At 36.0% G+C, this 27,115-nt stretch overlaps 2 protein-coding genes and 1 long non-coding RNA gene across 3 annotated transcripts in view; 2 read left to right on the plus strand and 1 right to left on the minus strand.

The window, feature by feature from the left end:
* LOC135756293 (uncharacterized) overlaps window positions 1-27,115 on the plus strand; it is a 106,545-nt gene that overhangs the window by 57,561 nt on the left and 21,869 nt on the right. The window lies entirely within an intron of this gene.
* Window positions 4,549-8,711, minus strand: zic3 (zic family member 3 heterotaxy 1 (odd-paired homolog, Drosophila)). Its single transcript, XM_065271879.2, has 3 exons — window positions 7,447-8,711; window positions 6,358-6,521; window positions 4,549-6,035 (listed from the first exon to the last, which is right to left on the minus strand). Exons 1-3 carry the CDS (start codon window positions 8,444-8,446, stop codon window positions 5,853-5,855), a joined length of 1,347 nt encoding a protein of 448 aa, XP_065127951.1. The 5' UTR covers window positions 8,447-8,711; the 3' UTR covers window positions 4,549-5,852.
* On the plus strand, window positions 12,661-17,246 carry zic6 (zic family member 6). Its single transcript, XM_065271880.2, has 2 exons — window positions 12,661-14,596; window positions 15,876-17,246. Exons 1-2 carry the CDS (start codon window positions 13,624-13,626, stop codon window positions 16,481-16,483), a joined length of 1,581 nt encoding a protein of 526 aa, XP_065127952.1. The 5' UTR covers window positions 12,661-13,623; the 3' UTR covers window positions 16,484-17,246.

Genomic DNA, 27,115 nt, shown 5'->3' on the forward strand with positions numbered 1-27,115 from the left:
ATATATTTCAATAAATGGATATATTGCCATTTTTATTCCATACTTTAATTTTCAAAGACCAAAGTTTTAGAAAAATCTTGAAATTATATCATGTTATGTCAGCTGGAGCAGTAGTGATACTTTCTGTCCCAATGAAAATGCCTTTTGTATGTTGTTGCTTTTAGTCCCTGTATTTATTTAGGCTGCACACCACCAACCACTAGCACCTGCTCTCTTGCCCCCTGCCAGCCTCTGACCCTTGTTTGCAGGGTAGGCTAAGAGAACTGCCTTCACTATGTCCTCTGTTAATAGGATGTAAGTGACTCAGCATGATGAGAAACTGCCGTTTCATTACAACTGACATGTACACTTATACTTGTCTCTTATATCTAGAACAGGACTTTCATTTGTTAACCTAAGCTCATGATGTTGACTTGGAGTCTGTGCTTAAAACAGTGTCTACTTTTTCTTGTGCAGTGTTTGCTTTTAAAATAAACGTAATTTTTCTGACCTCAGATGCAATACAATAAATATTTTATTTTTAATAAATTATTATTATTATTATTATTATTATTATTAGCGTTGGTATTATTTTTTTGCCATTGTTAGTGGAAATTAGCTTATTTATTTGCTTTACATATATCTTATTGTTTTTCGTTGTATTGAACGTGGCATGGCTGTGGGAGAAATATATTAACAAAAACTTTTAACTATTAACAAAATGTTTTGCTTATGTGTAAATAAACAATTGTATGCTCTTTGATTTCAAACTTTAGTACAATTTTAGCCTACATTTTTGTCTTGTTAACAGAAATTTCTGAAGGGGTTTAATACTGCAGTGCAATTTGGGGTTTAAACTTGTTTAAACATCTACATAAGCGGGCGATGAGTTTAAATTATTTCTCTAATGGGACAGAACAAGCGACTCCTCACCTGTGTGTTGCTGAGCAGATATAATGTGACCTTTTTGATACCATCTTCCACCTAAGAGGTCCCTTCTATAAACCCCCAAACGTATTTTTCTATGTAATGAAACGTTAGATCAAAATTTCCCCTGAGTGTTGCGGTGTACCAGAAGAGTCACTTCATTGGTCTAAAAACATTATTTCTTAAGTAGACAGTGAAAGCGTTTAAAATATAAAACAAACGCACTTTCATAAGCACTTTGATAACCGTAATATTTTTATTAGGTTATTAGATTTCTTTATGGCTCCTTAGGCCCTTGCTTACGTAATTAAAAAGTTAATTAGTCCTCCTTGTGTTTTATACCGTTCTTTTTTGCGCAGAAATACCACAAAGTATTGCTGACCAAAGAGCAACTTAGAACAAATGGTGAAATAAATGTTAAGTAATTAGGCCAATGTTTTACAAAAAAAACACGATTTTATGTGCTTTGTAACTTCCATCTAGATCTGTGTACTTTCCACCGTACAAAAGAGAATAAGGTTTAAATTTCAAATTAAATAAAGCAGTTGACACTTGTTGGACTTTTGACAATAATATTATTTCTGTTCTTTGTATATTCAGATAATTATAAAATTGCGAATGTTTTTTTATTCAATGCTTTTAGTGCAAGTGGTGAGATGTGAATCAATTAAACCAATTCTTCAAACCGATTTCTTCATTTCAATAAAGCTTTAGGAATCATTGAGGTAAATGATGGCTCCATTTGCCTTTCTTTAACATTACAATAGGCTTGCAACACGTCCAAAGTAGATATTGAAAGGACACATCCTGGATTAAGGGTCATATTGAGCACCTTTGCATATTCATCGCTTTTCCTGCAGGTGAATAATCTTTGTAGAGCTTACTGAAAAGGGTTCATTGACGTGCAAATTTTTCTAACTTCCACAGTAACGTTGTATTGTTTGGTAAATGGCGAAATTACAAATACAGCCTAATTCACTTGGTCTTATTTTTTTTGCAGTGTGGACCTGGAAATCAATATGCATGTGTAAAACTATTTCTATTACTCTTACATTTTTAAAAAAATATATTCTTAATTGTAATTGTACGTATGACGTGTATGCTATTTCTCTGAAAAAATATATCTATTTAAGTAGATTAAAACGTTTTTGCTCTTTACCTACACTACATTGAAAAACGCAACATCGCTTATGGGATGTCTTCAATTGTTTGATGCATTCACGTTCGCCTGCCTTGCATCATATTTGTGTTAATATAATTTGTCACAATGAGTGTTTGTAATGTTTACCAAAACGTGAAAGAGCTGAAAGAACGGCATGAAAGGTGAATAATAAAATTGCTCATAAAGAGGGACAACAGCAAGCAATGCAATTTAGCTCATGTGTTTATTAAGATCAAGTATTTAGTTGCGTGACAAAAAGCGTTTGGAGCCTCCTCATGTCGCTTTATCCTCTTAGTGCCACCCCGCTTAGGTAGTAAAGCTAGATGATGTGGAGCTTTAGGAAGGAGTAACTAAAAGGACCCCAAAATAGTACAGGTTAGAACGTTCGTCCAATTCATCAACACTTCAAAATTCTTTTTTTTTTTACTAACACTGTGGCTTATTTTCTTGTCATCCAAAGTTTATTAGGTCTCCGTTATTTCAACCTCACGTTTTATAAATGTAGTTTAGAAAAGCTAGAATGAAGCTAAAATAAAAATCATAGTTGTACCTTACTCAAACTAGCAACCACCACTCTTTAAACTCGTGGCACGTGACTGCCGACGCGCTTTCTAATCATTTTCAGACATAATTAAAATGCTTTCATGGTTTTCTTTAAGAGACAAAGTGCAAAAATCAAACATCTCTTATATTACTGCTAGAATCATTTTACTCGTTTTAAATCATACAATAGAACGAAAACTCAAGTGCTCCGTATGGCAAGCCTCAGCTGGTGTTCCTCAGCAAAACAGACAGCGCCATATTGTGACGTCACGGCGCATGTCAGAAAGACTGGAGAAGATTGCTTAAAGAGAAAAAAAAATGTTGTGAGACATGAAAAAACTGCGCTTGCGCAGAAATAAAAAAGCTGCAGTTAAATGAATTTGTAAAACTGTTTGTATTTGAAGATGGGGGTGTGTTTGGGTGGAGTTTGTGGGGATTGGGTTGAAAAACTGAATAGCAAGCGAGAAAGAATAAAATAAACCAGACAGGTCCTCAAAAATAATAATTGCATATAGAATTTATAACCTTTTCTAATGCGTAAACTGCTTTTTATATAAGTTGTTTACGTTCTATTTTCATTTCTATTAAAAACTTACATGTAGGTTTTTAAAATGTATTTTTTGTATCTTTTTTTATTATTATCATTATCATGTATAACGTTGAAAAGTAGTCTCAGGATTTTTTACAATGTCTAGAATCTTATCTTTGATTTAATAAAATGCAATAATAGGACATGTTTGTCGTTGTTTAAACAATAGTTTTACTTAACACTAGAAATAATGGCAAACGCAAAATAAAATGTATAGAAAATGTAATACAAAATATAAATTACAAAAAAAAGTAAAAAAAAACCTTTTGTAAAGTCATGTTTGCGACGCCTGCCCTACATCATTCGTAATGTGCATAAATCGTAGATCTGCAGAGTTTTTAAAGTTTATAAATTGAGCAACCTAGTTCAAAGGTCATTAAATAATCACGTGTAGATAAAGACGGCTGTTAAGCAGCATAAAAGCTCCACAATAATGAACTTTTCGTCTCCAGAAGGACCAGGGTGCCAAAATGGCGGCATTACTGTCAAGTTCAAGTGTGCTGCTGCCTCTAACATTTGGGGTAGGCTACGAGTTCATGGTTAGAAACAGAAATGTAGCAGAAAAAACGGAGATCCTCATTTGTGACATTTCAGGATTTGTTTTAATTCCAGTTCAAAATTCATTTTCACATTTTGTCATAAATAGTCTGTTAAACAAACCAACAAGCAATAAACCTACTTCGAAAAAGTACAAGATTTTGCTGAATTTCGAATAGGTACGTAAAAGTAACATCGTTGGCCTCAAAAGTGGCACAGTGACACAGTTCATTAGTTGAACATTTGCTTTTCAGGAATAACTTGCGTGACCCATTTCCTCCAGAAATTGTTACAAAAACACATTCAGGTTCCACTAGTACATTAGATCCGCCTGCGAGCAGGGGTGAAGATACATCCAGGGTGGTTGAAATAATCTTTAAATTTCTTTAAACTCAATGTATAGAAAATAGTATATAAAACATATATTCATTAAATTATTTAAATAAATGTATTGATATTTCACCGTTACTCACGAGGTACTGAATTTGTACGTTTGTTTTTAATAGCAGTGCTGGTGGTTTGAAATCATGTTCATAAGCACAATATATTTATATGCATAATTTTAAATTCTTAAAAAATATGTAGCAATGCAATGCTGTATTTCTTGGTGTCACTGAACACATATTTCCTTCCCCCATGAAAACTTCTGGCTTTCTTAATAGTAAATTTCATTCACACATACAGTTCAACATTTGGAAAGTTATTCACATAAAACAAGCACATGTGTAATCAAAGTCTTCTACATGTTATACCAGTACCCATAACAAACACGCTATATTCACAGAAGAACTACATTTAAAACAATGCAAACTGACAGACAAAAAGTTTTATTTTGAGTTTACTGTTGTGACAGATCATTGCTCCTCTTTGACACATTAAACACAGACTTGTATCCACAAAGACAAGTCTCGAACCATCAAGAATGGAATACCATACTGATTTAAATGGTTGGACGTTAAACCCAAAAATATAATGTCTTTAACACTGTCACACGACTTCAAAGTTCAAGAATAAAAGTTATGCTATTGCATGATCTAATGTGAAGTGTCGATAAATGCACCGGTCAGTGGACTTTTGAATTTTGAGTGTTTTATCATAGAGATGTAGTCAAAACTGTGATGCTAAGATTAAAAAAAAGAGAGAGGAAATAAAAACAAAGGAACTTATTTTGATAAGACCTTCTTATCAATGACTTCTTATATGGCTGATTCATAAATGATAAAAAAAATAATCCCAATGTTTTTTCCTTTTCTTTAATATCGGTACTCTGTATACGTGAACCTATATCATGTCATGATATTAATATAATTAATACTTTCCGACCCAAATAAGACACATACATTGGTTAAAAAAAGATACAATCGTATCGTGGGAACTTTAGAACTGACTCCCTTTTCATCATTAAAACTGGTTATCATCTCAAAACTGTACAGTCTTGTTAGAAAACATTTCCATAAATATCATTTAAGATTCGGCTCTTTTGCCGATGATTAAATTACAAATTGATAAATATGGCATCATGGATATGTATTTACATTGTTATTAACAAAGGCAACGTTATATTCAAAGGTAACAATCGTAATACCACATTTCTCCACCTGAAAAAAGACTTGGACAACAGATTAGACTCCATCAAACAAGGAAATACATTCACGAGTAGGCTATATACTTATTTCTGATTTATTTTTTGTTCAAGTTCAGGACAAAGACTTTGGCACGTTTATTAAGACTGTCTGAAGTTTAAACAATCAATCAAAGGTGATGTGAGTGTCACCTCAATATAAAACACCGTGAAATATTATCCCTTTATCCGTTATTTTTAAATATTTTTTTTTCAGAAAATACATAAAATGAAAAATAAAATCATCTGAAATCTGAAAACTAAAGGAAAATCATTTATTCTTAGAAAGTGTTATTTTGTTATTTTATGCCTTGCTAGTTTTCTTCGAACTCGGAATAAAGTCAAATTTCGAATCCTGAGAATGGACGAGGCCTGTTGGCGAATTCTCATCTCTTCCAGTTGTTGCAATGCAATTTTGCACGCCGTGAAGTAAATAGTTTTTTTAAAAGGTTACTTCAACCTTTTGGTCCACATTGGAGAGTCTGCTTGGAGCTTCAAACGTACCATTCATTAAAATTTGGTGGTAGTCCATCGCCGTGTGCAGACGTATTTTGCACTCCAGACGTGGGTGTTTTTGTAGGATCTTCAGTGTTTGCAGAAACCAGCACTGGCGGCGTTGATGACTCGTATCCAGAGCTTGCAGCCGGAGACGACTCTGAGCCCTGTGATTCGTGTACCTTCAATTAAAACATTCACAGATGTATGAGATACAAAAATGATTACGCAAACACAACTTTGCACTTAGTTTTAAATTATATGCCTGGAAACGTAGCGTTCTCAGTTTTGTGTGAAATGTGATCCAAAAACAAAGATTACAAAACATGATCAGGCCTATTTAAAACGATACCCTCATACACATGTATTGTGTTGCATATGCATAGCACGTAGTTAAATACATTTCATTACGTTTTAACTTAAATAATGTTTGTAATGTTCAAGTGCATTTTTTAATGCAGACCATAAATATTTGTATAAATGTTTTCACATGTTCTTCCTTACCTTCATGTGTTTCCTGAGAGAGCTGGGATGTGTGTAGGACTTGTCGCACACTTTGCAGATATATGGCTTGTCAGATGTGTGCACGTGCATGTGCTTTTTCCTGTCGCTGCTGTTTGCAAAGCGCCTGTCGCAGCCGTCGAACTCGCATTTAAACGGCTTCTCACCTGCAGGTGTGAGCAAACACACATTTTAGGAAAATCACTTTTTAGGGAAGAGCGTAATGTTCAGCGTAACTTACAGTTATGTAATATGGCAAAATATAGGTCACGCTGCGCTCAAGTCAAATGGTTTTGTTATACACACATATTACTGTCCTTAAATGTCCTTGCAGTTTAGCCTATATTTTATTCCCCAGGTAGCCGTGTGCATCTTTCATTTTATTTAAGTAGACTTACACGCTATACATCGTCAAGTAAATTTATCTGAAATAGCTAAACAATTCGTGGACCTTTCCGTTTGCCCCATATAACCATAAACTGTGCAACGCAATAGCTTGCTTTACATCACATTTGAATCTCGAATTGGCTTAGTTGTTAATGCACATATCCACCAACCAAACTAAATCCACGTAACACTTTTCCGGATCAATTTTTGAGCATTTTATCATGCATTTACTGCATTCATAGTAGGCCTACACAAAGCATGCTATTACTGCTATAATTTTAGGCGCAGGCCACAGGCTTTACAAATGCAATAGGAGAGTAAATTTATAATTCCTATGTGCAACCAGTCAAGCAGATCGCTTGTTAGCATTTTCATCTGTTTTTCATAACATTACAGAGTTGATTATTTGTAATTTTTATTTTTTGCTAAAAGGACATAAAAATTATGAAAACATTGCTACTACGCTCGTTATAGGTGTAGAGGTCATGCGAATAATATAAGTAAACCTCCCTATACATATAAGCAGTTATTATTCTTCTATAAAAATCCCTTGATTTTCAACTTTGAATTAAATTGATATCAAAACATTTTTTTAATTAGGCCTCAATATTTATTTGCATTAATCAAGGAACTGTCATTTACTTAAATTTAGCAATTTTTGGAACTCTGGTAGTTGATAAATAGGTAGAAATAAGTGTGGCATACCTGTATGAGTTCTTTTGTGAATTTTCAAATTTTCTGATCTTGCGAAAATTTTTCCACAACCGGGAAACGGACAAGGGAACGGTTTCTCTCCAGTGTGCACTCGGATGTGGTTTACGAGTTTGTATTTGGCTTTAAATGATTTCCCTTCTCTCGGACAATCCTCCCAGAAGCAAACATGGGTACTCTGCTCTGGGCCGCCAACGTGTTCCATTGAAACATGTGTTACCATTTCATGCATTGTGCTAAAAGTTCTGTCACAAGTCTTTTTAGGTCTGCTCATCTGGTTTTCATCTATCCACTTACAAGACAATTCTTGCTTAATAGGCTGCCGCATGTATCTGAAGAAGGCCCCCGGACCGTGGTGTGTGGGGACGTTCATTCCCATATTCATATTGATGGGATGGTTATAATTATGAAGCTGAGCGGTGCCATAAGGATCCGTACGTGGGCTCGCCACAGGTCGATACGGATCTGGACGGCCGAAAATGTCCCCGCGTAAACCCAGGTGCATTTGGCTGTTTACAACATGTCCTCCTGGTGAAGTGTGGCTTACGCTCTGGTCGTGAAGTCCAGGAAACAACAGATGTCCCGGGTTGTCCGAAATTCCAGGGGGCCCGTGTAGACTCCCAGCAGAGGCGGCAAAGATCCCATGTTGGGCACTCGGGGCTGCGGTCTCTCCGATGCCAGCGCCCCTGTTTCTGAAGAGAAAGTCCCTTGTTGAATTGAACGGTCCACCAGCGTAAGAACCAACTTGCCCTCCGTGGTGGTGTCCAAGCGCAGCTGCGTATCCAGTGGCTTGCGGGGTGAAAGCTGATGTCTGACCGGAGGCGATATCATGAGTAACGGGACTGATCTTGAAAGCTGCCGAGTGAGATGAATCTGCGAAGGGACTAAGTCCCAGTCCGGGGTCTCGGTTTCCCAACTCATGGTGCCTCGGCGTTCCGAATCCTCCTACTCCTAGTGACGGGAACTGAGGAGCGCTATCGAGAAGCATAGTCATTGGACTCAATCAAGAAAAGTAAGTTTAAAAGAAAAAAAAAAATACGAGGAACCCCAGCTTAGTGGAGTGCAGTGTGTGATAAACGCGGTACAATTTCACTCAGTCTTGAATAAAGAAATCTAGAAGTGAAAACGAAATAATAATCCAGGGTCTCTGTAAACGGGAGAAAACTCCCGTAACTGGGATCCGTGAGAAAGAGGATCAAACTTCCCCCCCTTTCCAGGCGAATGATGTCCTTGGACTGATAAAGTCAATCACTCACTCCTTGCACATAAATGAGCTCGGGAGGCAGCCCTACGCTGGCCAATGAAAACGGAGCTCATTTTTTGTCACGTGACAATGAGCAAAGATGCTAATTGGCTACATGTTCGATGATTGGCAAGGTTTGGTATTGAAAATGGCAGTTCGTTTCAATGAGTAGATTTGATTGGTTGGAGTTGGCATTATTTGCAGGTAAAGCAATTGGACCTTATTTCGGTTCTGTAAACCCTTGTTTATTTTCCGTGCTTAGCACGTCAGCTGTTTCCAAAGTTACATAAACTTTTCAGGAGTTGTTTGACAATTAGTTTCACAAAACTAACTTTTGCAGAGCATCTTTAAAACATAAAAATATAAAATCAACTTAATCAAATCAATGATTCTATCTATCTATCTATCTATCTATCTATCTATCTATCTATCTATCTATCTATCTATCTATCTATCTATCTATCTATCTATCTATCTATCTATCTATCTATCTATTTTAAATACGTATATGTAAAGTAAAGGATCTATCTGCAGTTTTGTTTTTAAAACAAAAACAAATTTTAAGCCACTTGAAATGGCGTTATATTTAGAGGACCAAATGCGGAAAGTATACGATAAAATGAAAGACGGTAGTAATTATACTATGCTGTCTATTACGTCGCTATAAATTCGTGCTTTGAGAAAGTTTCACGGTGTTGCTGGTGACTCGCTGCAGGACACATAAAATCTGATCAAGTTCAGAGACGCGCTTCAAGCAGCGCTTTTTATACCTCCAAGCCATTTTACGTTCCCCTCTCCCCCTCAATCTGTTCTTGAAAGGAGCTCCCTTTTCTATTTTAGAGATTAAAAACAAAAATCTTTAAATCAGCCTCTCATTCTGCTCTAGTCTCCAGCTTCACGCTTTCACTTTCATGAGCAAATGGGGGCCTAGTAGTCTAACATTTTTTTTTAAGGTAAGTGTTTTCGTGATTTTATTTATTTTAATTATTATTTTATTTAAAAGTGTTTTATTAGTTAGTTACATGTTTTAGGTAATAAACTAAATCGTATAGCCAAGCTATAGGAGACCTAGAATAATATAAGATTTAGAATAATTTAAAATAATCCAAAACACATTTGAAATAATAATAATCTTTATTAGTAACTGTAATATTGTTATGTTTTGATTAAGAGTAGCACGTAGGCTATTTAGCTTTTCTCCTTCCCATATCAATGCGCCTTTAATGGGGGACTTTTAGCAATATAGATATCTATTTCTCATCATCTTTCTGCAAGCTCCCCCTCCTTTCTGCTTTCTCTTTCTTTTTTTTTGCTATACTCTCTTCCACAAGAACGTGCGGTTATGCTGATTTTTTTTAAGGTTACACATTATTAACGTTTTTCTCTTTCTTTTCTTGATGTAGGCCTATATCTCCTATATTTAAATTAGTTCGCACTTAATAAGCTATGCGAAATAAATTCACTTTTAAGGCGTGGCTAAAAAACAGGAAGTTTAAAAATGCATCCCATGCTTCCTCTGTGATAGGAATTGTTAAGGTAGTTCTCTTATTTAATAGAATTGATGTCATCGTCTAAAGGGGAAATTAGGCCAAGGGACCTTTTTTCTAAATCGAGAGGGTTCGTGCTTTGTTTTATATTGGACCACGACAAAGTGTCCCATATCAGAAATTATTACCTAAGTGAATTAATTTAATAACTGAATATTCTATACCGAAATGTTTTGTAAAAATAGAGTATTTATTAGTAGTATTAAATGTGTTAGTTTGGCAGCAGAATTACTTAGGAAATAACGTGTCATTGATTTTAAGATGTTTATTTAATACAGTTATATTAATCAACAATTTATCGTTAGTGATCATAGCATAGTCTATATCATATATGTAATTATTGTACCGCTGTAGATCATATTAAAGGCATTTAATTTACCTTAATTTACCTACTTTCCACAATGACCAAATTAGGCCTGGTAATTTACTTAGCCTGCCTCTTCATTACCATGATCGATTTTGCGGTTTTTATAAGAGACTACCCCTAAGTCACTATATAGGCATCACTTAAGTTTTCTGTCTTTGTGTGTCAATTTTACAGTATTCTGGCTTTATCACTGTTTAATATCGGGTGCCTTGGTTCCAAAATCTTAAAGCTCAGCTGAAGTATAGTCATGCTTATCTCAAACACTTAATAAGTATCTAGTAATGTGATAACTGTGACACCTTTAATCAACATTTGTGTCCAAATAATTTATTACCTAGATTTAGCATAAATGACTGGAAATTTAATTTGTCTAGGCCTTAGCACATATGCAGCTTATTAGAAAATGCAATCTGCTGTTAGCAGAATAGATGCCGAAGCCCAGAGGAAAAAAAAGACAAAAAATAACTATTTTTGTGTATAGTCCCTAAAAGTGTTTTCATTCATTTTTTACATATCACTTGTGTTGTCCATTTGTGTTATTTCCACTTTGTTTCCAAAATTCAACTTAGACCTAAACTGGTAAAGTTAAGGACCTATTAACAGTTAATGTCAATGAGGAAAACTTCTTTCTGTAGCAATTAACCCAATAAATACCAAATTTGTTTAAGTTTTAAAATTTACCACCATACAATTCTAATAATTTAATTTCATAGTTTTTTTTTACCTGTTTTGATAATTAAATGTTGGATGTAGAATACATTTTTTTATTAATTTAGAAAAATTATGTATTGATAAGATTAGATAGCAAACAGATTTACTGCCAAAAACTATTTCATTTGGTTTTTGTAAGATATCATATATTATGTAAGTATGTGTGATATCATTTGTGAAGAATAAAATTTCATAGCATGCAGTCATACCAAAGCTTGCCTTGGATTGATAACCTGTTAAAAACCACAGTTTTGCTACCTATTGTGGATATCCATTTGATTATTATTCATTTAGATTATGTAGTCATGTACATTGTTTATGATGCACTGATATATGGATCTAGCAGCAAAGACCTGTCAGCCACCCTTGTGAACTATATGTGTCATTAGGACCATTTAGTAGCCTTTACCCCTGACCTATGGAATAAAACAGCATATAAACGCCATATTTACTGTCTTACCGTATGCATTGATGATTATTTATGTTCATAATTGTTCTTGCACTTTCTCTGTCTATCTTTTATTTATTTGTATAATATAATATAACTGACCCATTTATTAATGTATAGAACGTTTTTTTTTATTAGAATTGTGTTTTATGCCTTGATATATGATAGTATTGCATATGTGGCAGTATGCAGAAATGCTTCTTTTATGTTTCAGTAATGAATAAAAATAGATGGAAAATCATATAATGATAATTATATAATGATGTGTGAGACGACTGTTTATTTAATTTGATAAAATGTCTATCATTGTTTTATTAAATGGTGATAGATATGATAGACATGGCCATCTTATCTGAAAAAATTTCAGCTTTGTTAAAAGGACATATAAGGGACATGGCCTGTCCTGTCTTTCGCTCTTATATTATCTATATTCTGTTAATTATTTTTTAATTTTAATTTTATTAAAATGTTTTCACTATACAAGAACTTTATACAGTGTGTGCGAAGAATTGTTTTACTAAAGTGAAGGTAAACAGCAGTTAGAAGAAGCATATTCCTAAATATTTAGTTTTTATAAAACTGTTTATATTTAGATATTGTTCTCTTCATTTTAGTAAGATAATAACATTGGGAATAATTATTTACAGTTTATTAAAGTGGATATTTTACCCAGTTCAAAACTGTATGTCTGTCACTCTATAAACTGTTCAGTTAGCCTAATAGTTATATTTGCGGTCAAATGTCCAGAAAATGTTTCGGACAATTCACGAAAAGTAAATCAATGTTTTTTTACACAAACCTAGCCATATACAAAATTTCAGAAGATTAAAATAATATATTAAAAGCAAACTTATGAAAAAATCAAATCTGTAAGGAAACTTCGATCTCTGTCAAATGTGCACGTCATTAACTGTCTAATATTAAATATGGCATTAATTAAAGAATAGCCCAATATTTAGCACTATATTTGTTTCACTTTTTGTAGATGACACGAGGATACTATGTCTCATTTACTTTTGCCTCAATAAAAGTTTTATCTTTGCTTGACTTATATGCAATATACAGTCACCTGTTGACTTATTGTTTTGGTCAAATAAAATGTTTAAATCTTACACGAATAATCGAGGTATAGGTAAAGTATATTTAAATGGTTACATTTAGGAAAATGTTAAACCACAGACATGTTGAATTACGCGAGAGTTTAAAGTTTGTGGCTTTAAAAGAGTTTTTGATTTCCTGTCTTATTTAGCTCCAGTTATTTCTATTCAACATTTAATATGCTGAGTTTTGTTCCATGTGGAAATATCTGTTGCTTACAATTCAAGCCACATCCATTCTAATAATTCATATACAAGCTGTACAAATGTAATGTAAACGTTTCGATGTTTTAGTCTACGATATTGCATTCTACACTCTTTAAGTCACAGAACAACCAATATCTGGCAGTGCGTGAGCGGCACATATCAAAGCATTTTCACTGAGATATTTGAAAACGGAGTCGTGTGGTGAACGCCTGCGTGTCCCTTTTAAAACAAATCCAGCGACTGTCAATCATCGCGCATTCCGACCAATCCCAAAGCACCGTTTTTTAAAAGCAGGTTTGCCTGCTGTGCTTTTATATTGCAGTATGGCCTGGTTCGGAGCATTTTACTACCACAGTTATTGCCACAAATCAAGAGGGCAAAGTGAACGGCATGGGACTCACACCAATTTTAACGGGTCCGACTCCTGCGTCTGAGAGGTTTTCAGGCAATAAACTGCACATGCAGATGATGCAGCAGAGAAAATGAGGAAGAGGTCTGTAGGTAAATCTTAAACGATAAGGTTGGTTGATTTGCCAGACCCTCAGCCAAACATGCAACAAAACATGACCAGCTTGTCGCGGTTTAGTGGCTGCACTCTTTCTTGCGTCAACCCTGGGGAGAGCAATACTGAACCCAGCGTGGTGCTGCCACCTTTGGCAGAGGAGCACATGGGGCACCCCTCTGGCACTTCCTTAAAACTCTGCCCCACGCAAAATTTGCGAGACTACCACGAGACGAGGGCCAGTGCATATGTTGACCACTCGGTTACCCATTTTCCAGACACTGGATACACCAGTCACCGCTTAGAACCCAGTCATAGGGGCATTATCATTGGAACAAATCTGTCAGGAGCAGGCATGGCACCAGGAACTGATCAGCTGGCTCCAAGACCTAACCAACATGGCACTATTGGAAGGTACCGTGACCTCCACAGCTACAGGGATGGAAGGAGCCACGCATTCTTCACTACGTATCAAGAGCAGGCCCATGGCTCGACAGACGCAACCCGAGATCTCAGCAGCCAAATGATGTTGGGTCTTCCGGGAGATATCCTCTCACGAACGCATCCGTACGGGCAGTCGCTCAGTTGCCCCAGGGCCAACAGCCAGCAGCTAGTTACCCAGTTTTTGGAGTTCTACAAGCCTCTGAATATGGCCATGCAGCGAGGTGGGGGTGATGCCTTCCTCAGGTGCTCCAGGCAGAACCCAAAGCTCGAATTGATCTGTAAGTGGAGTGATGGCCAGGACGGCACTGGCAAACCGCCCTGCGCCAGGAATTTTGGTACCATGTATGAACTTGTCACCCATGTGACGGTCGAGCATGTCGGAGGACCGGAGCACTCTGATTATGTTTGTCACTGGGAGAATTGCCCAAGAGACAGGAAGCCTTTCAAAGCCAAATATAAGCTTGTCAACCACGTCAGAGTCCACACAGGAGAAAAACCCTTTCCCTGCCCTTTTCATGGATGTGAAAAAGTTTTTGCCAGATCTGAAAATCTCAAGATACACAAGAGAACTCATACAGGTTAGTTTTAATAAACATTTATTATCAAATAATAATTTAAAGTAATGTAATTAGCTTATGTATATCGCTTACTGGCTAATTTGTTTTTTACAAACAAAGTAGCCAGTACATGAAAAACTCGTACTTGTAAATCGTACTGGATTTTTTTTTATTCGCGACGTTATTAAATGTTTTGTATTTGCTTAGCACACACGAATTGATAAATATGCTTTATCAAATCCTTAAACATTTTGGCATGTACATTACTTTTAGTTTTTGTAATGTCTAATCAGCTTCGCTCAGTGTTTGTGAGACTACAGTTGGGAGGACATTAAAGCTTTTAATTATACAAATTGTATTGCTTGTAACCTTTGGAATATTGGAATGATTGTTTATTTATCATTTTCTGCGTTGTGCTGCAAAAACTCTGTTTATACTGGAAATAAATCCACAGGCCAGTTGTTTGGGTGCCTTTCATTCATGCAGCGAATTTAATAAATAAATTAACTGTGGCACCCTCTGAGAGCTGTGACGTAACGTTTACGCAAGGCTCAGTTAAAATTCTCTAGTATAGTGTGCACACGCTCGAGCTATATACTCCCTCTTATCTTCGAATACTAAACCAATAACTGACGTCACGTTAATCCATAGAGGAGACAGATAAATGATAAGTATGCATATCTTACACACTAAGCGGCACATTCTGGGCGAATATTTAAAAAGAAATGTTTATTACATTTATGACGATAGATTTATAAATGTATTGATATTAACACAGTTTATTTAAAGCTAGTTAACTTCAAATCTAGGCTCGACCATATTTTTGCCCATATTAATTTTATGGATTAAATTGATTATTGACTACTCTTTGATCTAAACAGGAATTAGAAAATGGAATCATTGTCATAATTCCATTAAAATTTTTCCAGTCAACTGTGGATGAATAAAAGTTATGCAGTTTAAATATTAGTTTTTAATTGCCTTTTAATTGTTTTCTTTTAATCAGACAAATTAATGAAGCTGGTTTGTTGAACACTATGTAAAGATGCTGAAAGTATAGACATTTTACGGAAATCCATTAAAATATCGACAAGAGAAAGTAAAATATCATATTTTGCATCAGTGAAACAATGTAAATGGTTATTCTTGCCTTTTATTCTCTTGAATATGTGAGCATTACAATTTTGTTACAACATCCTGTATAACACATCTTTTGACACCATGCACTCACAACTGATGAGCCATAGTTGACTGTACATCCCACCCGTAACTCGCGTTTCCCCCTCCTCTGCCCGTTTAGGTGAGAAACCGTTTAAATGTGAATTTGAGGGCTGCAATCGGAGATTTGCAAACAGCAGTGACCGGAAGAAGCATTCTCACGTTCACTCCAGCGATAAACCCTACACGTGCAAGGTCAGAGGCTGTGAAAAATGTTACACGCATCCCAGCTCACTGCGCAAACACATGAAACTGCATTGCAAGGCCTACATTGCCAAAATCGGTGAAGACGACGAGCACCTTGTAGAGGCCAGGTCTCCTGAGGTGGCACAACAACAAGACACGTCCGCCTCTGTGGCAGTGACGCGAACGATGACTGCCCCATCCCAAGAGACTCTGTCCCCTGAGACACGAAATGAGTCAACTATGAGGTCACGTTACCACCACACGTTTGAAAACACTTTGGACTATTCGCCACATAGGTCACAGTCCATTTTGGACCCTCTGTTGTTACAACGGGGATCATATAGACCCGAGTCTGTACAATACCCGTGCAATCAACCGTTCGCATCCAGCCATAGAACATTTGCGTCCAACTCAACTTTTCAAAAAAGTATTGTGAATGGCTGGTACACATGTCATAACGCAGTGGACACTTTTTCACCCAAGCACTGTAGCAGTGATTTATAATGCCTGTAACCCAAAGCGAAGCAAATAGGCAGTGCAGGCTTGTGTTAAAGTACGAATGATAGACACTGTTCCACAAACTGACTATATAAGATTGTTTAATGTGAGCTTTATCTGTTGTATATTATGTTATTGCATTGAGGAATTCTATTGTTGAGTTTTACAAACTGTAAATAGCTTTAACTTAGCCCCGCGGTGAGCCAAAATATTGATTATAATAAAGATATGCTTCTAAAATGTTGTTCATCTGACGAGAAAAAAATCTACACACAATATGCTTGCAGAAAGATTAGAATGTACATGTCAACATTATTAAGTTATTACTGCACGTGATGAAAAAATGGCGCGTTATTTTGACGTTCTGTGGTTGAGCCCGCGCATTTTGTGATATTAAAAAGAATCGATTTATCTTTATAAGTGTTTAAAAGATAATGGCGTTAACTGCGTACAATTTTTGAACTTTTGAAAGATTTCTTTTTATCTATTTTCTTTTCACATAATAGGTCGAATGTATTTAATTATATGTGTTGGTGAACCATCAGTGGGTAAAGCTTTTAACACAAAATATTATTTAAAAATGTTCCACATTACATTGCTCTGCGTTTTCAATGTATTATATTCCTGATCAGACTTCTATAGCGATTTTTGGCCTACTGTCCCAGATTTAAGTCCCCTTCACGAAAAGTAGATTGTTTAAATAAAATTGTACTGTAAAATGTATTATGCATTCGAAGTTTCATTAAAGTGTCTTTATTCTCTTTGATCAGGCATGTGTGATTAAACATGTTTGTTCAGACATGTGCATTCTCAAAGAAAACGTGCCAGCTAGTCCAATACAAAGCTTTTGGAATGTATCTCCATAGGCTATATTTATTTAGCAAGTTTACAGTTCTTGGAATAAAAATCAAATACGCCAAAATGAGAAAAGATTGTTCTTTTTAGTCACTTTCAGACCAGTGACTTAATTAATTATTTTTTATTTAAACCTAATTTTTTTAAATGGTGTTCCGTGAAAGTGATTTTGTGCTGTACGGACCACGACAGGTATAAGTCGTCGTTTATCCGAATGCTATGTGGTAGCTTTGTTTAATTTTAGACTTTTCAACTTTGTAATGTAACTGGATCGTGCAACGTGCAATAGTCGAAATAAAAGCGTAATCAAGAATAAAGGCCTAATGATGCGAAGTGAAGTCACTGTGCCCTTAAACTTTCCACCAAAACTGTGACGTTACATGAATGCGTAGATTTTAATTGTTAAACTTTCTCATTTTCGCAGAGCTTCTGAGAGGGTTTTACTTATCGCATAAGAGCTGACAATGGGCATAAATCCTGTTTCGTCTATAATTGTCGGCTTTAATCTTACTTATGCTGTCAAGAACCAAATGGTACAATTGGATAAGGATGATTGTGCCTGGCATCCCCACCTCTCTCAGTATAGGCCTACCCGCATTACAGTTGCACAACCAAATGTTGATTTCATATTATTAGTTAAGTCTTATGTCAGTCTCCACATTTTGGCTTAATTAGAAATCATTTTTAAATTGTGTATATGTATAGCTTCAACTGGATTTTCAAAAGGGTGAAAAATGAAAATTTCAGCCTAAATTTTATAGTGGCCTGAATTTACTGTTGAAATGATCTTATTGATATTATATTGCATTTATATTGATGTAGTCTAGTTTTGCAGAGTTTTTATGTGGTGGTGCAGAAGTTGGATAAACTGTAGAGCTGCATTTTTTATTTGTAATTTGTACATGTCAGTTGGCTTTCTAACACTTTAAATACTGTGAAGCTTCTACCAACATGTGAAGCACACTTTAAAAGACTAATTTCTCCCCTAGTTGGTTATTACAATAATACAACTACACTGCAGAAAATGTAGTGACCACAGAACACAGCAACCTCTGTGTTTTTGTTTACAAAAAATGTTACCAAATTGTTACCTTTTGAATAAAGGGAGCTTTAACCCGGCTTTCAAAGTACTTAAAAACAATTAATAAGGAGATATGAAAAATCTTTTAAAAAACAAAAATATGATACATGTCTCTTCTGACACATCATATCACTAGTGCCAGATTATGTTTACATATAGGGGCAGTTTCCCGGACAAGGCTTATCCTAGCCCTAGACTAAAATGCATGTTTGAGCTGCTTTAATTTTAAAACTCCTTTCCTGACTAATTTTATCATATATTGATGACATTATTTTGTCTCAAAATGCACATCTGTAGTGTTTTTTGTTAGGTATGCTTGTAAAAACTTCTTAAATGTCCTAATATAAATAAGGCCTAGTCCTAGATTAACCGCCTCGTAATGTTTAAGTGTTTGTTATAAATGGCATTTGCACTGAATTTGAAAATCATAAAAAAAATGTTTTTTAAGGAAACAAAGCAAATTGCTGTTGCCGCTCTACAATTATCTCTGAGTTAAGGAATTCATCTTTCATATGATGATTATACAGTTAAAGTGAATGTTTCACATATTATACAGATGTTTGCAGTTGCTCATAATGTTGAATGTTGATGGTGTGAGGTCAAATTGTAAATCAATGTATTACAACTGATCAGAACTGAGGATAGCTTAACTTTGTTGAGGTACCTTAACTTTTTTAACCTCAACAAATTTAAGCTTTCTTGCGCACTATACCATTCATTTGAAACAAGTATGCTAAAATAAGCGGAGAAACGTAATATAAATATCATAACATATAATTTAAGAATTGATTAATCAAGTTAAACTTTTTGTTTACATTTCAGTTGAAAATCTTATTTTAGAACAGTGCTACTGGTAAAAGAAATTAAATGCTATTTACTGCCATGTAATATATTTTCCCAAACAATCCAGTCTTGGTCAAAATACAAAATGCAAGATTAAATGATTTTTGGACATCTGCTAAAATGCCTTTGGATGGTATAGTACTAGAGTATTTGTGTCATAATGTTAATCTCCTACGTAAAGGTAATGTTATATTGTAACCATATGTTGACTGTTATGATTCTTTACCTATCTTAGTTAACTTACACTTACATTCTAAATATTGTTAGTTGTACTGTATTTAAACGTGTAATTTTTGTTTCACTGAGATTAACAAGTTTGCTTCATATTGACCGTATGCCTGCCGGGACGTTTAAAATACTATTTGGTTTATTTTTTACTATATCAGAAATGTATTTAAAATATATACCAGTATTTGTTTTAATGCTAATTTGCTTTCTTACAAATTCATGTTGGTGTACATATTAATTGGACACAATTATTAATTGGTCTCCCCAAGCTTTTCTTAGACCCTTTTAGAGGTTAATATTTAGGTATGGTAAAAAAATATCTTGACTTTTACAGAGCAAGTGACAATGAATAGCTAAATGCAGCATTATGACCACACCCTCATTTGTTTATATTTTTTGTGTTGCTGTGAACAGGACGCAACCTCTTACCAGTACATCGCCTTCATTCTCTATAATTTTTTGAGTGCTTTCTGCCTAGCAACAAGAATGCACGGCGTAGGTTAGTTTGAATTTTTTGCATTTTTAAAATACCAGATCTTGCAGTATGTTCAGCACTTATATTTTTTCCATTATAGACACAATAACATATACCTAGTGTGTCATAGGCTTTTTAACCAATCATTGCTTACACAGATTGTAACCAATCCAGAGCTATATGATCTCAATATCGTCAGCATTCCACCTGCTCTGAACTGACACATCTAGCAGAAACTGTGTGAAGTTACGTCAGCCTGGTAAGGGGCTGGTGCCTTTATACGGGCCGATGGGGTGTGATTTTAATTGGATTCCTGCCTTTTCCAGTTCGTCCCCAGGTCAAGCCAGTGGTGTTGGTGCTCCCTGACTTGGGCTTCTTTTCATCCCAGCCCCCTCCTTTATATGGCAGCCCACTTTTCCATCCTCTCATCTGCAGCTCTGCATGTACTCCTGGCTACCCTCTTCTCCCATGACTCCCTCATACAGGCCCCTGAATCTGCTCAGCAGTGTGGTCCTGTGACAGGTGGGAGTTTTAAGCCAGAGTCCTTAGTGTTTCATAAATGTCCGATCACAAAACTCACCTCATTTGATCTTCTGTCCTTCAGATCGCTTACACCACTTTTGCTCATACTCTCTTGCCCCTTGATGCTTTTTTACAGGTGTTATGTGTCCTCTTCTTCGGTTTGCTTTCCTTAATCTCTTTCCAAACCGGGTGCGTTTGAGGGCTTTGGCGCAGACGTGTGCACCCTATGCTTACGGCGTGCGTAATGAGAGTGATGCTGCAAACATAGGGAAATTGATTTTAGAGGTGAGGCTGTAATGAGGCTATCAAACACATGAAACGTGAGAGTCGTACAAGAAACGGAACTCAAATGTTCTGTTGTCTTGTCAGTTGTCATGATTCCTGTGAATGTCTGTGAAATAATTTGTCTCATTTGCTTTCCTGGATTCATTATAAAAGATGCTAAAGCGTTAACTTGACAATTATCACATGTTAGGAGGATACACAAATTGAATTCTTTTGGGAAGGATTCATGGGTAACCATGAATGGTTCAATATGGTTAAAATTAAACAAGATGAGTTTGGACTAATTATGTGTTTTGATGAAAGTGATAAGAATTGCGTTGCTGGTAAAACAGTTTGTCGATCACTTGGGTTTTAACCGCAGTGCAGTGTTCTTGTTGTACTGGTGGTGCCAGCCCCCTGCGTAGCTCAGCTAGTACCACAGCTTATTAAATACCGATCTATTCACTTGCTGGACATTCCAATCTCTTGTCAAACCTCGGGAAGTCCACCAAAATGAAGCTAGAGGCTTTGGCACTCTTCAGTTAACCACGACGGCATTATAAAACTAGAAGGAGCCGACTACGCCCGTCCACATATCTGATGCAGTTTTGTCTTTTGATGCATTTTTAGGATTGCAGTTCACCGCCATGTACATATCTTTTAAATACTTAAGAAATGTTCTTTTTTATACCCTCTTTTTTGTTCATTCATTATCCATGCCTTACATAAGATACTGTATGTCTATGATGGTTTTCGATGATGGCGTCCCAGGGAAAACTGACAAGGGTAGCAAGTGACAGCTCAACCAATAAGCATGCAGATATGGCTTGCAATTGACATGGGCTATCTTATGGCAGAATGCAACATTAGGTTGTTTATCCCTAAATCCACATGCCACATTGTTGTGGATTTGCCCCTTTGAACGGGCAACTTTGAGGATGCCCCCTGAATCTGAGCACCAGTAGCTATGCTTTCAGAAGGGTGACCATGGCCATCACCCAGTTCCTCTGATCTCCCTTCCAAATCCTATTTAGTAAAGATCAACTAGAAGAGCACGTACTGTGTCCTTCACTTCTTGGCAAGGGCACTTTTGGCAGCCTTCATGGATGTGAGAGGCCAGTTGAACATTTAAAAGGCACACTGGAGCTAATTCATCTCTACTGCTAGCCATAGCCTTAACAAAGACATGTCATGCAATTTTCAAAATATGGATTCGTTTTTATTTTCTTAATTCTTTGGGAAGTATATAATACAAAATACATTTTGTTCAACATCAGTCAAAATAATCTTACATCTCTATGAGCAGCAAGAACAGCAGCATCTTTGGATATTAGAGAGGACCAACAGAATAATTGAGTGAAAGTTCCCTTTTTGGTTTCCCGTTTGGTTCACATTTGACTTTTAATGAAAATTTTTATAGTGGAGTTTTAAAACAGTTATCAATTGATCAGAGCACATAATATTTCAAAGTAGCGTGTAATTGTGGCTGTTTGTTTCATCTGTAGCAGAATGCATCACAAGGGGGCTATGTTATCAATCCTGTGAACTGAACATCTAAAAGAGGGATGGCGTTTCTGAAGTTAAGCCATTCTCTGAGCATGCAACCACCACTTTTTGATACACACAAGCAGCGCTGATATGTAACGGACAGCTTTCATCACTGTATGTTTTTTCTTATGTCATGTACGTGCATCCTCAGGCCTGTGGGCTAGGTAAAGTGCAAGTCTTCCAGGTTGATCTTGCTGTTAACCTCACAGCATTGCAACAGCACCTTGGGGCCACACAGAACAGTGATGGATGGTGGAGTGGATAAAGCAGGCTCAGGGGGCCAACCAGGGCTCGCATTTCTCCCCAAGCTATTTCAATTACTGATCGAGCAAGCATCCTCTCTGTGATGATATGTAGCTTAAAGGCCGTGACATTAATGGTTGGGACAAATCGGATTTGGTTTGGTGCTGACCTGTTACTCTAGGGCGCATAGCTAGATGGAAAAGTGAGGCAGTAAAATAGCTTTACTGTAACCCAGCTCCTTCACAAAATGAAATGTGTGTTATACAATAGAGCCAATCATGATGCCACAGATTAGTGGAAAAATGCCATTTCTGTTGACAAAACACGTAAAAATGAAAGTCACATGTTTGCTAAATTTGAATCATTTATTATAGTAAAGCTGTAATGTAGTGTGCATTGTGTACATATGGAGATTATAATGGATGACTTTTATACAAATTTCTTTTAGCCACGTACTTGAGACGGATAGAGTTTGGGGTAATCAACACATCCATCCCTGGCTTATCCCTTGTATCTCCTAAATTACCATAAACCTGCCTTACCGCTGTTGTGACAATTTCATTTTTGATGTTATGTATGTTTCAGTTATGTAATATCATTGTATCGGAAGAGGATCTACATTTAAATTTGTTAAAAGAAGAAACAGTCACATCAAAATGTATGCCGCGATGTGCAAGCAGCACAATCTCCTTTGGCTTGAAAGATATCAGGTCACTGCAGTCTCTCGTTGGGATTGGTGAAACAGTTGCTGGAGGGAGGGGCCCAGACGCGTACCTTTAGTAAACATTTAGGTGCCGTTTTTACACTGCTGCACGATTTTGCGGAACTTAAAGGTCGAGAGATATTCACAGCATGAGTAGTAACCAATAGTAATCAATCATTACATTTCATTTCACAACAATCAGTACATTTATGTATACAACGATTCCACAATTGTGAAGGTCTTTGGGCTCCAACTTTATGATAGGTTTATTTCTAATTTTTTTATTCTGCCTTTTGAACATTTCAAGTCACTGGCGCTTTTGTTTACATAGGCCATTAAGACAAGTAAAAGCTGGATATAATTAGGTCTGCTTGTGTAGGGCCATATTCCCTTTCAATCAGTTGAAATTAACAATGTTAATTAATCTTCAGTGCTGTTATTTTCCCCAAATAATTTCCTTTATACCAACTGGGTTCCTTAGATCTTTACTCAGCACTGCATATTTTACTTCATTTCTATTCTCAGTTTTATTCTTTTTACTCCTTGAAATCCCAGTGACCCATATAGTAGATCTACAAAATGAAATACACTTTATGCTAAGGCAAGCAATACATACAGTAGACGCTATTATTAGTTTACTTGAGCTGTACTCTTCCACTAAACAGACTTGTATATTTCCCAAATGAAAACATTTGCATCTCATTTCAGCCTGGGAGAAGCTTTGCGATTACCTCACAGAATTGTGATTTTATCACAAACATGCCCAGGAGTCGCGCTCACACTGCTGACAACAAAATCCTCCTTAAAATAAAACAACAACAGAGCTCATTGATCTATGATGGAAGCAAGAAGATCACGTTAATGCATTTTAGCTATGTTTTGAAATATTTTACATGCATCAAATTTGTATTCATCTATAATGACATATTATTTTATAACCCAGATATAATCTCTGATTTGGAGCTTTACCCTTGTATGTGTCAACTAATCCTGTCAATCCTGTAAGGACCCCTTACATTGAGAAACTGATTGCAATCGGTAACTAAATATAGCAAGGTGCTCATCTTTAAGATGACAATTAAGATCTTGTTCTGTGCTGATTAAAAGGCACGTGAGGAGTTTTCAAAACAATTTGGGTTATATTTCGATCTTTAAAGGATGAAGGAAGCCAATTATTAAAAGGCTATGTCACACCTTCCTTCTGTAATGTGTAGAAAATGTATGACTCTATGGTCTTATTTATTATTTTTCAAGTCGGTGTTATTGAAAGTTGTATTATTATACTTATATTGATGAAAACAATGCTGAATCAGTGCGAGATATAATTGAAATTTTTGACATTACATTAAGCAATTGCACTGCAATATTGGGTACAAAAAATGATTTTTATGGGAGAACACTTCTTGAATACATTTTTCTTAATAATAATGATAATGTGGGCTTAATGTTGCAAAAAGGTCTAATTTAATGATCGACTGAAAAGGTGTTAAATAAAAAAGTAGAAATTTAACGGATTACACTTGTGCACACATAAGAATATAGAGTTGAATGATATGTTTAATGCAAACTTGCGGCCCCCTGTAACTTGCTGTACTATAAACAAAGACCTTACATGCATATATTTACTTGGGGAAAACACTTTAAAACATTTATGTGGGTTTTGGACAAATGAACAGGGTATCATGATGGTGGTTGTACAGTAGCTTTAGCCTCAGGACTGAGGGAGGACAGCAACCTGCAATTCTGTCTTTAATATCAGCCACTTGCTCATTTCAGCATGATGCTCTCGTCCATTTGAGATGTTTTCAGACTTATTTCTGTAGTTTTCACACACAGCCTGAGTTGACATATGGCTAAACCAGACTTGACCTCTATTGATTTTTCTCTGTTTTATTTTTATACAGACAAATAATAAGAAATGTTCTTAATGATCATTGAATATTTATTGGAGTGTCCTGCATATACAAGTCGTGTATTTATTTTACCTGTTTTGTTTATGTATTTGAAGAAGGGTAAACTTTTGTAGATGGAAAAACTTGTTGCTTCAGTAATTATTAACACCCCGTCCCAGCTTGAATGTGACTAATTCTTTGTGCTCTGACTACAAAAGAATAGTAAATCTTCTATACATGTTTATGAACTTCTCGACCATTGTGGCGGCGACTCTATTTATTTAATACAATTGTGCTATGAACAGAAGAAAAAATAAACAGACTGACTAAACATACGAGTCGTCTTCTTTTTGCAAGTAAAAACTCTCTGTAGGGACACAAAAGGGGGAGGTTTTCAGCGCCGGAAAGTAAATTCTTTTGAAGTGGAACTAATCATCTGAGGGATGGTTCTCGTTGTCCTAACAACGCAGCTGAATTGGAATGAGCCTCCCTTTTTGTTGTATATATGTTTTCTTTCTTTCATTCAAAACTGATGATGATAGTAGTTTCACGCCCTGTCCACCCACATTGTCAGTAAGGAGTTTTTTCTGTAGATAAGTCCTTACTTAGAGACGCGTACACACGGCTGGTGACTCTTTGGCTGTGACGTCAGCCGTACTCTTACGTCTAGAAAGCTTTACGCCTCTTAATACCCTTATATAAAGAAAAAATTATGTCAAACCATATCGTGCATGCTACTGGGGGAATTAAAACGCAATTTTTTATTACAAAAATAGGCAATTATATATATATATAGCCTAAAAATACATGTATTAATATCAAATATGTGTTAGCATCGTTTTATAGGCAGAAAAGAGTACCGTATTATCAGTTTTATCTGTAGTATTCTGTAGTATTATCGTTTATTTAAAACATTGCACTTTCATCCATGCACTCTGTACACAGCAAAAAAAAAAAAAAAAAACTTTACCGCCATTGTGATATTTAATAAACTCTCGTGAACACGTTTACATTTGTGTGTTCAGAAATGGCCACAAGTCATGTAACCCACGACTGGGTTAGGTGAAGTAGCTCTGGCTTCTGTGACCTTTCAGTGAAGAATCCCATCTCTTAATTACCATTACTAAATCTTTCTCCCTTAAACCACCTTTGCCTCGCAACGTTATAAACGTTTGAGCTTTTATGGAATTCCGAGGAACCGAAACATTTTATTGTCACCGCGGGGTTCAGGGTTCAGGCAGCGGTCACCTGCTGGATAAAGTAAACCAGTTGTGCTCACTGCTAAAAGACCACAAAAGTTTTATCCTATATTTTTAGTTATTATTTTTATAAGCCAAACTTGAATTCGTCCATACTGAATTACGCGCACTTGTTTTTTTCACTATGCGCCCCATCTGTTTGCGCAACATTACGCAATAACAAGTGACAGGGACACAAGGTCGATCATTCTTGTTTTACCTCATATAATTTTATTTTTTCAAATATATATTGCATTTTTGGTGATTTGTGTATTCATAGTTTAAGGTTTAAGGTTTTAGGTCACATTAAAAACCTCTCTCCTTAAAAACAAACTTTGCTATTACAATAAATAACAGCCAACCTATTTTTACATCACGTCCATATTCTGTTTTCACATTTTTTACTCCGTTTTGTTAGCCTACTTTGATTTATTTATTTAGTCGGAGTGTAGGTGATTGCTAAATGCCTCTTGGTGTGTATTCCAGATGAGTGATGTTGTTGAGTGGTGGCACTAGAAACCCTTGAAGTACAACAGATGATGTCACACTTGGGAGGATCCAAATTGAAGTGCGTGAAACAGAACAGGCTCGATCCTATTGAGACTAAACGCTGCGTAGAAAGAGACAGCCATGAATGATGCTGAGAAAAAAGACGTAAACAAACGGAGCACAGCTTTTGCTTTTCAGCAATTCTCCACTGAGACCCAAGCGCCGGTGGCAACAGCATAGACGTCGGACAACAGCCA

The sequence above is a fragment of the Paramisgurnus dabryanus genome, chromosome 16, assembly GCF_030506205.2.
Source record: "Paramisgurnus dabryanus chromosome 16, PD_genome_1.1, whole genome shotgun sequence".
NCBI lineage: Eukaryota > Metazoa > Chordata > Actinopteri > Cypriniformes > Cobitidae > Paramisgurnus > Paramisgurnus dabryanus.

Coding starts and splice junctions, on each gene's coding strand:
- zic3 (XM_065271879.2), bottom strand. CDS start 8,446: ATGACTATGCTTCTCGATAGCGCTCCTCAGTTCCCGTCACTAGGAGTA. Junction 6,522..7,446: donor TCACAAAAGAACTCATACAG/GTATGCCACACT, acceptor TCACACCTGCAG/GTGAGAAGCCGTTTAAATGC. Junction 6,036..6,357: donor CTCTCAGGAAACACATGAAG/GTAAGGAAGAAC, acceptor TTTTAATTGAAG/GTACACGAATCACAGGGCTC.
- zic6 (XM_065271880.2), top strand. CDS start 13,624: ATGCAACAAAACATGACCAGCTTGTCGCGGTTTAGTGGCTGCACTCTT. Junction 14,597..15,875: donor ACACAAGAGAACTCATACAG/GTTAGTTTTAAT, acceptor CTGCCCGTTTAG/GTGAGAAACCGTTTAAATGT.